Genomic DNA, 17,294 nt, shown 5'->3' with positions numbered 1-17,294 from the left:
CTCCAGCGGGGAGAGGTAACCGTCGGCTAGCTCTCCTTCCCATAGGGAAGATGAAGGGCAAGATATGGACGGGTCAGAGTATGACTCGACTGACAATCTGGATAGTGTCGACCCCCCGGTCCAATCCGTCATTGGTCCTGACGGCTTCAGGGAGTTCATCCTGCTCCCTTTATGGACGGTGAATGACTTTGTGTCAACCATCAAACCAGCACACTTCAACACGCTGAGGCAAAAATACCAAATACCCGACACCATATCCATCCGTCTACCATTCAAATCAGAAAAATGCTATTACTACGGTCTTGAAGACGTTGGTGTCTACGAGCAGATGCTAAAAGCGGGTCTCCAATTTCCCCTGAGTACATTGCACCTTCGTCTCCTCCAGTACCTGGGTCTGGCCGTCACCCAGATATCTCCGAACGCATGGAGGGTTTTCCTGAGCGTCGAGGTATTGTACGGCGTTATGTCTGACGGAGCTAGACGGTTAACAGTGGAAGAATTTTTTCATTGTTACCGTCCGTCCGAAATTACAAAGTCAAGGGGAATGTACAGTTTTGTGCCGAGGAGTCCGGTACTTAGGCTAGTATCCGAGACCCCAGATTCCAATCGTAACTGGAAGGGTCATTACTTCTTCCTTCGCGGAGATAACTGGATGTGTCGTCCAGGCGACGACGACTACATGCCTGTTGATAAAACGTGGGGTATAATGCCCCCGTCTGGTATGAGTCCGTCTACTCATTAACCGTCACTCATTTTCATGGATTTTCTCTTAACCTTCTTCTTTTTTTTTTTTTTTTATTATTTTTTTTTTTTTATACAGCGAGGGACCGTCCACCTATCTCAACCGAACAGTTTGGTTTTCTGGAGAGAATTTTCCAAAAGACAAAGTTGTCTGAACGGACCTGGTCGAAGCTTGTCACATTGGACACGTTACATTGGTATTGTGACGGTCCTGAACCTACATCCGTCGCCAGAAGATACGACACAGGTGTTCGCAAACGTAAGTTCTGGAATCCTTCTGTCAATAACCTGGCTTTATGTTTTCCTTTGTTGACCGTCTTCTTTTGCAGAAATGGATGACTCCAAGAGACGGGCTATCATCAAACAACAAGCAGCAAAAAAGAAGCAGGGGGGCGATGCTTCAAAGGTGGATCCGTCACAAACGGCTCCTAAAAGGCCATCTTCTGAGAGGTTGGACCGTCACTCCATGAAGCAAAAACTTGTGACGGGTCTACCTGCCGGTCAGGGGTCCGGCACGGCAAAACCAACGCCCAAGCTAGGAATTGGCAAGGGTAAGGGTTTGATGACCAACCCTGACCCCGTCAAGGAGAAGCCCCCCGTCCTGCTTCGTGAAGACCCCCAATACGCTCTCCGTCGTATTGGTTCCATCATAACCGATGAAGATTATGAAGACCTGGGGAACCATGCCACCGAGACCATGGGAGAGACATGTCTGTACAGCTTAGCCCAGGTTAGTTCCCGTCATAGGCCCATTCCGTCCTTTTCACTTCGTTTCGTTCTTATTCGTCCTAAACTTATTTTTATGCGAACTGTTGCAGGGTGTATTAATGGCCAAGGGCCTGTCAGACCGTTGCCTGGCCCAGGAAAGAGCCCTTGAACGGGTACGTGCCAAGGCAAAGGCGACGGCGGAAGAACTGGACGAGATGAAGCTATGGAGGGTCCGTCATGAGAAGAAGCTGGCGCTCTCCGAGCAGACTCGCGAAAACTTAGAGAAGGAGGTGGAGCTGCTCAAGAAGACGGTGAAAGCCCATGACGACAATATCCTTCAAGCAAAAATTGATGCCGTCAGGGAGTACCGAGATTCTGACGCCCTTCTGACGGAGCTTGGTTCCTCTTTTAGCGACGGGTTCGATGACTGCATCCGTCAGGTGAAGGCGTCCTTCCCTGACTTGGACTTAGCTCACATAACCATAGATGCTGAGGCCCGAACCCCTGCTCACCCCGTCGACTCTGAAGGGACAGAGGAACTCTTTGGTGAGGTTCCAGATGATGACGGGGTCCGTAAAGCTACAGAGGAGACAACCGTCACTGACTCTTTCCAGCCGTTGCCTGAAGGCCCTGAGGAACCCGTCACAATTAAAGATTAATGTAATTTGTAGCGATAGGGAACAATTTCACTTTCTGTATTTGTTCAACTTTTGTCATTGAACTGCACTGTATTATTGATACTTCTTTGGTAATCCGTTTATATTTTGACCCGTCGTTTTATGCTTTGCATGATACCTTCAGTATGTCTTGGACTATCCGTTCATTTTGATTGAATTTCGCTTTTTTGCTTATTTATTCAGCTCTTCAGTGGATCCGTCCACAGATGGTTTTTGTCCTTCTGAGAAACCCGTCCACTTTGTGGACTCGTATATTTTTATTCTTTTAATTATCCGTCCACTTTGTGGACCTGTAGGTTTTTCATCCTTTGGATGATCCGTCCACTTTGTGGACTTGTAGGTTTTTTATCCTTTGGATGATCCGTCCACTTTGTGGACCTGTAGGTTTTTCATCCTTTGGATGATCCGTCCACTTTGTGGACTTGTAGGTTTTTTAACCTTTGGATGATCCGACCACTTTGTGGACTCGTAGATTTTTCATCATTTGTATGATCCGTCCACTTTGTGGACTCGTAGGTTTTTCATCCTTTGGATGATCCGTCCACTTTGTGGACTCGTAGGTTTGTCATCCTTTGGATGATCCGTCCACTTTGTGAACTCGTAGGTCTCTCATCCTTTGGTTGATCCGTCCACTTTGTGGACTCGTAGGTTTTTCAACAGCATGCATTCCGTATTTTCTAAATAAAAATTCCTCTCATAAGTTCAACAAACCAGATTGTCAATGGAAAAGAAAACATGAGTTGAAAAGTAAAAGCTATGACTATCTAAAAATTAAACAAAAAATTAGGCAGTAGGTATCGTCTTCTGATTGCTGCACTATTGGTAGTACTTCTTCAGGTGCTCCGTGTTCCAGAGATGGCCCAACTTCCTTCCGTCTAACGTCTCCAGGTAGTACGTTCCTTTCCTGTGCCATGAGATGATTCTGTACGGGCCTTCCCAGTTAGGACCCAGCTTTCCAAGGGATGCATCCTTCATAGCGCCAAGCACTCTTCGTAACACCAGATCTCCAACCTTGAAGTCTCGGTGCCGGACCTTGGAGTTGTAGTGTTTCGCCATCATGTCTTGGTACCGTGCCAGTCTCTGGGCTGCTGCTGCCCTAACTTCATCGACAAGGTCAAGCTTTAGACGTAATGCTTCAACATTCTTGCTCTCGTCATAGCTTTCCACGCGGTAGCTCGTCAACCCCACTTCTGCCGGTATAAGGGCCTCAGCACCAAACGCCAATCGAAAAGGTGTCTCTCTCGTTGGCGTTCTTGCCGTTGTTCTGTACGCCCATAGGACACTTGGTAGTTCGTCCAGCCATATGCCCTTTGCCCCCTCGAGCCGGGTCTTGATAATCTTTAACAAGGACCGGTTCGTGACTTCAACTTGTCCGTTGGCCTGTGGGTGGGCGGGCGACGAGTAGTGATTCTTGATTCCCAGCTGAGAACAAAAATCTCAGAATGCATCGTTGTCGAATTGCTTCCCATTGTCTGAAACGAGCACTCTCAGGATCCCATATCGGCAAATAATACTTCTCCACACAAAGTTGCGAATGTTTTTCTCTGTGATAGTAGCGAGAGCTTCTACTTCCACCCACTTGGTGAAGTAGTCGATTCCAACCACCAAGAACTTCAGTTGTCTTGCCGCTATCGGAAATGGACCCATGATGTCTAACCCCCCATTGCGCGAACGGCCATGGGGCCGTCATGGGTGTGAGTTCTTCCGTTGGCTGTCTAATAAGATTGCCAAACCGTTGACACTTATCACAGGCTCTAACGTACATATGGGCATCCTTCTGCATTGTCGGCCAGTAGTACCCTGCTCGGAGTAGCTTGTGCACCAGAGACCTTAACCCCGAGTAGTTTCCACAAATTCCTTCGTGAACTTCCCTCATCACGTAGTCTGCTTCGTCATGGCCAAGGCATCTTAGATACGGTCGGGAGAATCCTCTTTTGTAGAGGATGCCTTTAATCAGTATGAATCGGGCAGCTCTAACCTTCAATTTCCTTGCGTCTACCTTGCTGTTTGGCAGCTTGCCGTCCTTAAGGTACGCCACAATTGGAGCCGTCCAATCGTCCTTAGTGCTTAATTCCTGCATACGAACGTTATCTAATAGCGATGAACGTTGGACGAAGGGCAATACCTGTTCTGGAACGATCATGGGTTCGGCCGAAGCAGCCTTGGTGAGTCGGTCCGCTTCTTGATTCTCTTCTCTTGGGATCTAAACTATTATGAATTGGAGGTCGCTTGTTAGACCCTTCACTTCTCCGAGGTACCTTCTCATTCGTTCATTCCTGCAATCATAGCTCCCATTAACTTGGTTGGCTACGATTTGAGAATCGGAGTAGACTACTGCCTTCCCAGCCCCAGCCGCTATCTCAAATTCCAACCCTGCCACCAGGGCCTCATACTCCGCTTCGTTATTTATAGTGGGGAATTCCAGACGGATCATGCATTCAACCTTATCTCCTTCCGGGGAGTGGAGTACAACTCCGACCCCCCCTGCATACTTATTGGAGGATCCGTCTATGTGAATTCTCCATGTGGGCGTCTCTTCTGCCCCCTGCTCATTAGGTGTAGTGAATTCCGCGATGAAGTCTGCCAGTATTTGTCCTTTCACAGCTGTTTGTGGCTGGTATTGGATATCGTACTCACTCAGCTCGATAGCCCACAAAGCCATCCGTCTGGCAGTTTCAGGATTGTTCATTGCTCTCCACAAGGGCTGATCCGTCAGGACTATTATTGTATGCGCTTGAAAATAGGGCTTCAGTTTTCGAGCTGCAGTTATGAGTGCCAAGGCGAGTTTCTCCATCCGTGGGTATCTCTCCTCTGCGCCTCTTAGCGCCCGGCTTACAAAATACATGGGCCTTTGTATCTTTCCTTCCTCTCTAATGAGAGCTGCACTTACCGCTGCTGATGAGACGGCAAGGTATAGGAACAACTCCTCCCCCGGAGTGGACGGGCTAAGCAATGGCGGGGCAGAGAGATATGCTTTTAACTCTTCAAACGCCCTTTGGCATTCATCCGTCCACTCAAAAGATCTTCTCAGTGTTCTGAAGAAGGGTAGACACTTGTCCGTTGCCCTTGATACAAACCTGTTCAGGGCTGCTATCTTTCCTGTCAAGCTTTGCACTTCCTTCACCGTCCTCTGAGGAGATAGCTCCATAATTGCTTTCACTTTCTCAGGGTTGACTTCAATGCCCCGCTGGGACACCATGAACCCTAGGAATTTTCCAGCGGTCACTCCGAATGCGCATTTGTTCGGATTCAGCTTCATTTTATACGTTCGAAGGGTGTTGAAAGTCTCCTGGAGGTCCCTCAAATGATCTGATACTTTTGCGCTTTTTACCAACATATCATCTACGTAGACTTGGACGTTCCGGCCGATTTGGTGCGCGAACATTTTGTTCATTAATCGCTGGTATGTGGCTCCTGCATTCTTGAGCCCGAATGGCATCACTTTGTAGCAAAAAAGCCCTTGGCTTGTCACAAATGATGTTTTCTCTTGATCTGTTTTCTCTAACTTAATCTGATTATATCCTGAGAAGGCGTCCATGAAGCTCAACAACTCATGTCTAGCAGTGGAGTCCACTAAGGCATCAATGCGTGGGAGCGGGTAACTGTCTTTAGGGCACGCTCTATTCAGATCCGTGAAGTCAACGCACATTCTCCACTTCCCATTTGACTTTTTGACCATTACCACATTTGCCAGCCAGTCTGGATAGTACACCTCTCGTATGAAGTTTGCTTCCCGTAGCTTCTGCACTTCTTCTGCTGCGGCTCGATCCCGTTCGGGGGCAAACACGCGCTTTTTTTGTCGAACTGGAGAGAATGAAGGTGATACGTTCAATTTGTGCATTATGACTGTCGGATCTATTCCTGGCATGTCGTCATGGCTCCATGCAAACACGTCTTGGTTCTCTTTGAGGAAAAGTAGGAGCGCATGTCGAACAGTTTGGTCGACCGAGGTTCCTATCCTGGTGGTCCGGTCGGGCCTCGAGTCGTCCAGTTGTACCTCTTCCAATTTCTCCACGGGTTCTGCCACTGTTCTCTGTTCTTCGATGTTCAATGACTGTACATGGTCATCCATTTCCATCATGGCCACGTAGCATTCCGCGCAGCCACCTGATTTCTGCGCAGTTCTCCAACTCCGTGTTCAGTGGGAAACTTGATCATCAAATGGTAGGTAGAAGTGATGGCCTTCCATGCGTTGAGAGTAGGAAGTCCAAGTATGGCATTATACGCTGAGGAGCAATCAACCACTAGAAAGGAAACATCCTTGGTTACTTGCTGCGGGTAGTCTCCTACTGTCACCGCCAACGTGACGGATCCCAAAGGATGGACCCTGGTTCCCCCAAAGCCCACGAGGGGCGTGCACGCCGGGATTAGGCGCTCTTTTGCAATCCCCATTTGTTGGAACGCGGGGTAGTAAAGGATGTCCGTTGAGCTCCCGTTGTCCACTAGAACTCGGTGGACGTTGAAGTCTCCTACCTGTATACTTACCACAAGTGCGTCGTCATGGGGGTGGTGAAGGCGCCAGGCCTCTTCTTCAGAAAACTCGATACTGGAGCTGTTCCGTCGTATTATTTCCTGTGAAGAGCCCTTCAACTGGACGCTTTGTACCGCCCGCAAATAGGTCTTTCTAGCTTTTTTAGACGACCCCGTTGAAGTGCTGCCCCCTATTATCATCCTTATGTCTGCTACTGGTGGTCTGGGACGTTCATTTTCCCGTCTAGGATTCTGCTCCTGGTGTTGATTCATTCTCTCCTTCCTCACGAACCTCTGCAACCTTCCTTGTCTTATAAGGGCTTCGATCTGTTGCTTCAGGTCATAACAGTCCGTCGTATCATGGCCGTGGTCACGATGAAAACGGCAGTATCTATCTCGGGGCCTCTTGTTTGGATCTCCCTTCAACTTGCCCAGGAACGTCAAGGCTCCTTCATCCTTGATTTGCATTAACACCTGGTCGATTGGGGCTGTGAGGGGGGTGAAACTTGTAAACCTTCCCGAAGGTGGTTTGGATCTTCGGTCTTCTCGTCGATCTCTGGTTCTTGGCATTTTTCGTCTGCTGTCTGGTTTCGTGTCTTCCTGTCGTTCCCTTTTTCTTGGTTTATAGTCGTCTCTGGCCAGCAAGGCATCCTCCGCATTCATATACTTCATCACCCTGTAATATACATCGGACATAGTCTTTGGGTCATTCTTGCATAGAGAGAACAAGAACTTACCTTCTCGTAGCCCGTTTGTGAATGCCGCCACAAGTATCTTATCATCTGCTTCGTCTATCGAGAGGGATTCCTTGTTAAAGCGGGCTATATAAGACCTTAATGTCTCGTCTTCTCATTGCTTAATGCCCAGTATACACGCAATAGACCTCTTGTGCCGATGACTTCCAATAAAGTGCGATACGAACTGTGTGCCCAGTTCCTTAAAAGTGACGATAGAATTAGGTGTCAACCTACTGTACCAATCCCTCGCAGGCCCTTTCAAGGTAGTAAGGAAAGCCCTACACATGATTTCATCTGGTACACCCTGAAGATGCATTAGGGTTCTAAAAGACTCCAGGTGATCCAACGGGTCTTTGGATCCGTCATAGTTTTTCACATGGGGCATGCGAAACTTTGGAGGAACGGGGCATGAGTTCACCAGCGCTGTGAAAGGTGAATCCATTCTATGGACTAGGTCATCCAAGTTGCTGGATACCCGTCCTCTAAGGGCATTCATCATCACATCCATGTGTTCCTTCATCTCCTGCATCTTGGCTGTGATATAAGGTGGCCGGGAGTCCGAGGCGGATGGCGGGTTTGTCTCCGGCTGCTCCGGTCTTGTCGGTACGGTGCTACCTTCAGGCCTGACGGCATTCCTCCCCTCCGGGCTCGCGGCTTCCTGGTCCTCCTGTGGTGCACTTTGGCGCCCAGTCATCTGCCGTAGTTGCTCTTCCAAATCGTGATTCTGCTTAGTGAGGCGCTCAACAGCAGCAGCAAGCGTCTGAACTTGTCTTTCTAGCGCTGTAGCATGCGGTTCTTCGCTCTGATTGTTGACTGTCGCCATTGATCTGGTGAGTACCATGCAACTTTTTGTCTTTGGAATAGAGCAAAGGCTGAATCAGTTTTCCTTTCACTCTCGATTCCCACAGACGGCGCCAACTGATGATGTCGAAAATGTCACCAGTTAGTTGCGAGCACTCTCCAACTGGAACCAGACCTGCAAACAAAAGCAAAGAGACCTAAAAGAGAGCACTGGTGTGGTGCCGGCCAAAAACCCTCCGAAGGTCAAGTTAGAATTTCTTTTCAACCCTAAAGTATTAGAGTTGAGTCAAATGTGCCTACCTCGCTTGGTGAGGGTTTTGGAGTATATATAGTAGCGTAGGGCCGAGATTCTCGCCTTGGTCAAGTGATCCTTTCCTTCTAGGAGAGTGACTCCTGAAAATCCGGATCTCTTAGAGTTCTTTTCCTTATATGAATTTTCAATTAAGGCTTAACGTGTAACGCAAGAGTTCTTCATATACACGTTGGCGTGAATTACAATCAAGGCCACGTCAGCCCTAATCATATAATATGACTTGGGGTAACACGGAGAAGGACAGGGGAAATTATGTGCATCCACTCTACCTGTCTGTCCACGACAAATCCGTCCTCCTTAGTCATATCACCCGTCACCTTCTCACAACGGTTTTTACATGTAGTGGTACCGTCATGTTTGTTTTATCCCCATCAGTAGATATATCTTCAAATTTTCTAGTGTCATGAGATCAGAATTAAATCCAAATGGAATCATGAAGAAAATTATGGTCATGGCCACAATAACATAGATGACATCTTGCGGTATTTTCCTCTGATAACGCTTGATTTTAAGATTAGTCCATATCAGTTGGTCAGGTTCGGGAGCATTTGTAACTGTCCATTTGTAAACATTTTGAGCTTGTAGACGCTGAGCTGCAGAAGCTGCAATCACCTTGCTCGTGAAAAAGACCAGTAGCGTAATCTTGCTGCTTGTCTCGACGAGTGTCCTTTTGTTCCATTTCCAGTTTTGGGTTTGGTTCAATAATCTTCTCATTATAGTACTCTATGCTATCAACTTTTTTACCAATCAGACCAAGGAAGCCAATTCTATTAGTGGGCCTTACTCCTTTTGGTTTGCCAGTTGTTTTAGACTCTGCATATATTGCTTCAAATTGTTCAAACATGTGCAAGCTTCTTCTTGTACACTTCTAACTCTTCCCAAATTTTTTTCACTTAAGAGAATCAAACAATGTAAACAAAATAGCATATAGCACCTCTGTATAAACACAACATAAACCATTCAGATAGCTTACTAACAAACAAAACAGAAAGCCATTAATAGTTTGAATTCATTACGAAACGATATATTAGTTGGATGGCACCACGAGCTCTGCAAATTGTGCCCCTGAACATATTCATTTGATATGTTTGAGATATTATTTAGTGGTTGAGAAACTTTACTATATGCACTTTGACAAGTCCAATAAATATCTGAGTCGTCTTGATCATTTGATAACCTATGTCCCGAGAGAATAAAAGAAATAGAACTATATCCAGATCATGAAAGGTAGAGTAGAATTAGGAAGCACGGGTGCGGATTTGCGGATTTGGGTTCAGGTTCGGGTGCAATGCAACAACTTGTCAATTTTTGAAAAAGTAGAGTACGGGTGCGGGTGCGGATGCGGCAGGATACATTTATCAAAAAATTATTAAATATATTTTTATTTATAAATTATTAATTATATTTTCATATAATCGTCATTCAAGCTTTTTTTTTTATGTAAGATGTTTTTGGATAATGTTATACATATATTTAAAAAAAAAAAAAAAGTAAACTAAATTAGAGTAAAAAAACATATACATTTTGAAATATTAAAAATTAGTTTAGTATGTTCACGGCATATTTGTAGCCTTCTCAAGGTAAGTTTTTTATTTTATTTATTTATTTATTTTCAATAATGAAACCAAAGATAAATGGAAAAAGTAACAAGACCATGAAATTCAACTAAATTGTGTTGTGTTCACATATTTCATATCATAAAATGAAAGTTTGCCTAATTCTCTCACAATCTTCTACTCATTGATAGTGCAACATTAAGACATGACATGGGCAAGTGTATATTCATGTGTCTTATAGATGCTTTAAAATTAAACCATGGTAGAATATGACTTTGCATGGTGCTCCAAATATTCTCTCTAATTATATACCCAAAACAAAAAATATCAATCCAACAAAATTACCCAAACCTAAATCATATTTAAACCCCTAATTTTAAGTAGATTAAAGAAAAAAAATTACCCATAGAGGTTCCAGCATCTAGATGGTGGTGGAAGGCCAGTATAGTAGATGTGATAACCCTGACTCTTACTCTTTCTCTCTCTTTCAAATGAAAGTATGCCTAATTCTCTCATGATCTTCTACTCATCGATAGTGCAACATTAAGACATGACATGGGCAAGTGTATATTCATGTGTCTTATAGATACTTTAAAATTAAACCATGGTAGAATATGGCTTTGCATGGTGCTCCAAATATTCTCTCTAATTATATACCCAAAACAAAAAATATCAATCCAACAAAATTACCCAAACCTAAATCATATTTAAGCCCCTAATTTTAAGTAGATTAAAGAAAAAAAATTACCCATAGAGGTTCCAGCATCTTGATGGTGGTGGAAGGCCAGTATAGCAGATGTGATAACCCTGACTCTTACTCTTTCTCTCTCTTTCAAATGTTTTTTCAGTCTCAAGTATTTTATTTTGGTAATATATAGTGAAATAGTGCGTTTTATTTGACAATCTATAACATTTTTATGTCTCTCTATCTCTCTTCAAGGCCTTATGTGGTTAGTTATTATTAGTCCTTAATTATTGTTATTTATTTTGCTTTTTTCTTTTAAATACTAAAATTGTAGGTGTACTAAAAGATATGAAGAATAGAAAAAGGTGTGGTGTAAGCTCAAGCAATTAATCAGATATTAATAAGATAACAGTAAAATAAGTTAATGTGAACATTTGGGTTAAAAAAAAAAAAAAAACGTAATGAAAGATGTAAATGTAAAAAAAATGTTAAATGCAAAATTAGAGCACCACTTGGTAGGAGGACCTCATAATCTTCTGAATGAAGTTTCTGCTTTATATATATATATATATATATATATATATATATAATTCCAACATTTTTTTGTATTCTATATTATTTTTTCGTTTTCTCTTTACCATTCACCCATTCACACGTTTATATATATTTTATTATTTTTTACCTTTTCTACTCCACACGTTTTCTAACACTTCCACTTCCCCTTTATAATCTCTCGTCTTCATCTTCCACTTTCTTTGCTTTCTACTTTTCTCTAGGGATATTTTCAGAGTAGAAGTGTGAGGAGGAAGCATATCGTAAGTTATGATGGGTTTGAAAGAATGTTGCAAACTAGCATCTCGAGTTTCACAAACTCGATTTCAATCTAAAACTCGAGGGTTAAAGACTCGATTCCCACTTGGTGAGTTGGCAATATAATGCTACATAGATCTCGAGTCTTAGAGAGTCGACTTCCAAAAAGCAAAACCGAGTCTCTTAGACTCGATTTTGTACTTGAAGAACCTCGTGTCCGAAGGAGAACAGAGACGATTTGAATTTGAAGAGGCACAATCTGATCTAAAGAGCAAGAACGAAGAGATGATTTGAAGAGGCACGATTTGATCTGAAGAGGAAGAATGAAGAGACGATTTGAAGAGGCACAATCTAGTCTTCAAATCTGCCATCGAAGAACGAACAAGAAGGAAAAAATAAAACGCAAGGAAGAAGAAGGAGAAGAAACCCAGCAGAACGTTGAAGAAAGCCAGCAGATGAAGAAACCCAGAGACGAAGAATGGTGAAACTCAAGTTTTTAAAACTTGAGTCTTAAAAGCTTCCACGTGGATTTTTCATCCACACCAGCTCCCACCGCTTACAAACCGAGACTTAAAAACTCGAGTTTTAGACACTTGAGATGCTATTTTCCATCATTGTTTTGAAACGTGACAACTAACTAAATTTTTGATATTTAATGTTATTTGAGAAAAAAAAATCACTTTTCTCTGGGTCTCTGTTCTTCATTTTACGTTGGCCACCTTGTATTTCTTCTCCACTTCTCACTCTCAAATCCCTCAAAATAACTAATCACTGCTAGATCAAACTCACCAATGTAAGTTGTACAAGTTTTCCTGAGTCTTTAAGTTTTTGTTTTTGACACGTATTTAGGCATATTTCGGCACCCAAATTGAAAATAATAATAATAAGGACTCAGCCACAGATGCGCGTGCAACTACGCCGACGGCACCCCTGCACCCGTGCTTCCTAGGTGTAAAATGCTTTAACATGTCCCATGTATAACTTGTTAAGGTCTCTGAAATTCCCATTGCTTGTAGTTGCTCTTGTGGAATTCACATTGCCACGTGGGCTAAAATTGTACTTTCACAAACACAATTTCAATTAAAACTATTAATTCGTTATTTCAAAACACGATTTCACTATTTCGCAAAGAGTGCGTACAAAATATACAATGATAATATGTAACACGATTTTCCTTTTTATAAATTATGGAACAAGCAATGAGAATAGTTGTTTCTACCACTTCCAAAAAAATAAAAAATAAAACATGCAATCTCTAGTTTCTACATTAACAAACTCAGAATCTGAAATTAACTTTTCTAGTAAAAAAATTTCAAATTAACATCTAACTTGTATAATATCTAAGTTAACAAAAATATCCCATTTAAAACTGTAACATTCATAAAACTAAACTCCACGAGCCCAACAAAGTGAAGAATGGAATATTATTGATGATCAAAACATAATACAAAGCTGAGGTAAGAGCCAAAAGGCTTAGCACTGTTTCAATGCAGAACATTTTTTTTTTTTACAAATAAGAACAGTACTAAAACAAAACGGAAGGTCTAAACTTTTTTTTGTTTTTTTTTGGATGAATAACACACCTAAACTCAATCTATGCAATAACATGGCCAACAATAACCGTAATATCATCTCTCTTTCCTCCGATGTGCTTCAGTCCAGCCAGCCGAGCAGCTAGTGCAAATGGGCTATCGACATTTTTATCCATGGAATTAAACAATGCCAAGTGTGCAATAGTGGAAGCCAACTTCTCTGTGTTTACACCTTCCAAAGTGCCCTTACTGATAATATCTTCGATTTCTGCAGTGAACATATTGTCTAGAAGACCATCAGTACCAAGAACTATAATGTCTCCAGGTAATAAACGTTCCACTGTTGTTACAATAGCTGAACATGGCTTATCACATGTCATGATATTTCCCAACTGGTACGGATAGTTAAAACCATGTTGTTGTATCGGCGATTTATACACACATATACTGTTACTGAAAATCATAAACCCACTGTCTCCCACGTTGATAGCACGTAAATAATAATCCTTGAAAGTCACAATACAAGCCGTGGATGAACCCATAGCCTTGGTATTCAAGAAACCTTCCTCCAAAGCTTGTCTTAGGTCCACGATACGATTGAGTGGTGTTTGTTGCTTTTGGACTGCGGTCACAACATTCGACATCAGTTGGCGTGAGTATATTCCAGCGTCTACGCCATATCTAGCCCAACCGCCAACACCATCGGCCACGCCAATAGTGTTCTTCTCCGCACAGATAAAGTGAGCGTCATCGCCTTCAGATTGAGGGTTTCCTGCTTTGTCCTTAGGGGTGTAGTGCGCACCAAAACTCATCCTCATGCATCCTCTTTCTTGTTCCTGCAGGACAGGAATTAACACCACAGGAACTAACACCACTTTTCCATCAACACATTGTTTCTTGAAGATCATGTTGGAGGCAAATAGAGAAAAACCAACGAGAAATTTTGAAGTTGTAGAGAAGGTAGAAATAAAAGGTAGAAATAGAGGGTTTGAGTTAAAATTATATAGACTGTTCCTTCTCTTGACTAGTTTTAGTCAGACTAAGTATTACTGATATTTAGATAATGTTCCTAATATTTAGCCAAAAAATATAAATAGATAATGTTAATGTGTTTTTAATTGGACCGGTTAGATTGAAATTATTCTTTTATTTATATGAGGTTTTGATGTTTGTATTTTCATGTACTCTTGTTCTGTTGGGATTCGGAAATCTTCCAATCAATTTAAGTTTTTTTTTTTTTTTTTTTTAAACTATCTCAACCTTTTGTTTGTTTTTTTTTTTTTTAACATTTTATTTTTTACCTCGCAATATAAACTATAAAGTCAAAAACAGATAAACTCCAATTAAAGTGGAGAAAATAGAGTTGGTGGGTTACCGCACTTAAATGGGAATGCTATGGGACTAATACTCCCCAAAGGTCTTATTACAAGTTTGTAATAACGAGGTGTGACAAGTGTGCTTTCATGAACTTTTTGTACTACACTCAAATTAATTTCTTTTTTCTTGTGGTCTGTATCTCTTTTTTTCTCTTCCTCAAGTGTTTTCCTCTTTGTTTTCTGATAACGTCTTCTTGTTGTCGTCAAATAAGAGTTTTAGTCTCTTAATTATTGGAAATCTATACGATTTCTGTGACTATTATATATGCTAAAGATTAATGGATTATTGTTTAAATATGTTTTCAAACTTTCATTTAATATAGTTTTGTGGAATTAATTGAGAATTACGGCCTCCTTCTTTTATATGTGTGTGATTATAGAATTTGATTTGGATTTTTGTGATAAATTATGCTTGAATTTTATAATTTAAAAAAAAATTAAAAAGAGAAAAGAGAGAGAGAGAGAGAGAGAGAGAGAGAGAGAGAGATCATGTTGGACCTAAACAGGAAAAAACATAAGAGCAAGCTTAAAAGCCCATGAAAAAATAAGAGCAAGATTAAAAGTCCACGAAAATGTCATTTTTGGAGGTGTAAAGAGGAAGTAGAAATAAACTACGGTTTTGGTTATATGTATCATGTAGACTCTTATGGAAGGAATGTTAGAGACTCATCTTGCCCCAAGAATATATATATATATATATATATAAAAGATGGGTTAAAGTTACACCTAATGTAACTTTAAGTAATGTTGCACTATTTAATATTTTTTAATTGGATACAAATTTTGACAAATTCACCGTTAGATTACATTATCTTCGTTTATTCTCCATACTTGCAAAATTTCAAGGTGATCAAAGATAAATAGTTATGTCATCAATTAATTATTTAAATTCAAGTTTTTGTAATTTAAAATAATGCATAAAAGATAGATTTATGAATTAAATGGCAAATAACATCCAATTCACATGAATTTTGTAGTTTAAAATAATATTATTGAAAGTTTGTCTCAACTCTTGATCTTGAATCATCTTCATTAAGTCACCAAGTTCGTTGAGAACATTGTCATCTCAGTTAATTCATGCCAATACTTGAGCATTGGAGCATTCCACCTGAAGATTTCATATAATACCCAATTCAGGGCAAAAAAGCAAAGTCTAAATAAGAGCTTGGGCTATCATCCATTGATTTTCTTCTAGTCATGTAACTTTCTCATTATCAGTTACAACCACTGACCCGTTATTATTGTGAAAAATAAATGCAATCCCTACTAAGTAAATTTGTTTGTAGGTAGATATTACCAGGATGAGCTTCTGTCAAGAGCTTTCCTTCAACATACTTGCAGGCTGTAGTGTTCTTCCAAGCTAGTTTAGCTTGTGGGAGCATTTCTCCTCTCCATTTTGTGTTCATATAATTCCAGAGTATCCATGAAGCTGTTAAAAAAATTTCAAACTCAGGTGAACTCCCACTTTGCATTACTCTACAACTTCGATGAAATCCAAGTACGTAAAACTTTTAGCTTTCTTAATATCCAAGAGGGCATGGAAAATAGGTTACCAGCATGGATGATTTTAATCCTTGACAAACAAAAACTCTACCAATCATCAAAATAACACAAACCTAAATCAGAATTTGCTAAAGGAACAATGGATATACATAAGTGTACCATTAGGATCAAGCTTGGGCGAGCTAACCAATACAATGTAAATGGAAAGCTTGTAATGATCAAAAAAAGCAGCTGCTGATTGAATCTCTTTAACACCGATTTCAGTGCCTGCCAACAAAGCAGTAGGAATCACTGACCCTATTCTGCCCACGTACTAGTACAAGTATGAGAGTTCGTGTGAAAAGAGAGAGAGAGAGAGAGAGAGAGAGAGAGAGAGAGAGAGAAGCTTGATTTAATTTCTTCAAACATTTAGAAGTCTAAAATTAAGGGTGAGAATTAAGAAGTGGGAGTGGTTGTAGTTCCGCAGTTTCTCACTTGTTTTCTAAATGGGGTTTAACACATACATAGGAAAAAGAAGAAGAAGAAAATACCTAATTAGGTATTGTTCCTTAGGTACTTGTTTTAAAATTCAATCACATGTCTACTTAAAAAAAACATGAAACGCATTAACATTGGAGAGCGTATTCAGTTTCAATGTAGTTTCTCAAATGATTTCGTAATCATCTTCCTAGAATCACTCTTAAAATTGACTCAATAATGACTTTCCTCGACCTTGCTACACAAGTAAATGAAGTCATTTCATGTGAATCTAAAATCATTACAATTTCAAATTATTTTGGGAAAATTTTGTATGGCTTTATATCTGAATTTTTAGTCCATTATAATGACTTCTATGTTAGGACTTAAGAAAGTTTTTTTTTTTTTTAGACTACTTGTGCATAAGTTATTGGACATTACGTGCATTTCATAAGATGCATTATGTGTGATTTAAGTATGAGAACGATGTTCACATATAGAAGATCAAAAGTTCTTTGTAAACTCATAAATCTTAGCTCATAGTCTATGAAATTTGGGCATTCCATCTACAAATACAATAGCATGTCAATTATGATAATTATTTTGATCGTGAAATTAGAGACTTTTGATTGATATGTTGATGTGTCTCAAGTGCTTGGGATACATTGAATTGGGCTACTATGAGATTTTTTGTTCAACTAGTTACTGTTACTTGAACAAATAAATTTCATTGCTTCTATTTCAAAGTGAGATCTTGTTCGGTCAATACCTTTGTATATTGGATAATCACATGTAGCGTGTTGGAAGCATTATTCCTCAAGAGGAATTCATAATCTTGAAAAAAGGGACATGAAACATCCCCTTGTAAAAGATTTAATTGGAACTAATTACTTAGAGTATTATGTCTAATCATTTTAGTAAGGAGTTAC

At 40.8% G+C, this 17,294-nt stretch overlaps 1 protein-coding gene across 1 annotated transcript; it reads right to left on the bottom strand.

The window, feature by feature from the left end:
• Positions 1-13,092: 13,092 nt before the first annotated feature.
• LOC142635443 (putative protein phosphatase 2C 80) lies at positions 13,093-13,938 on the bottom strand. The gene has a single exon (XM_075809596.1). It carries the CDS (start codon positions 13,936-13,938, stop codon positions 13,093-13,095), a length of 846 nt encoding a protein of 281 aa, XP_075665711.1.
• Between the last annotated feature and the right edge of the window lie 3,356 nt (positions 13,939-17,294).

This window comes from Castanea sativa, chromosome 5, assembly GCF_040712315.1.
Source record: "Castanea sativa cultivar Marrone di Chiusa Pesio chromosome 5, ASM4071231v1".
Taxonomy (NCBI): Eukaryota; Viridiplantae; Streptophyta; class Magnoliopsida; order Fagales; family Fagaceae; genus Castanea; species Castanea sativa.
The sequence above is the reverse complement of the archived record's forward strand: the minus strand, read 5'-3'. Positions and strand labels throughout refer to the sequence as shown.

Excerpts from the sequence above, each read along its gene's own strand:
- LOC142635443 (XM_075809596.1), bottom strand. The coding sequence starts at position 13,938 with ATGATCTTCAAGAAACAATGTGTTGATGGAAAAGTGGTGTTAGTTCCT.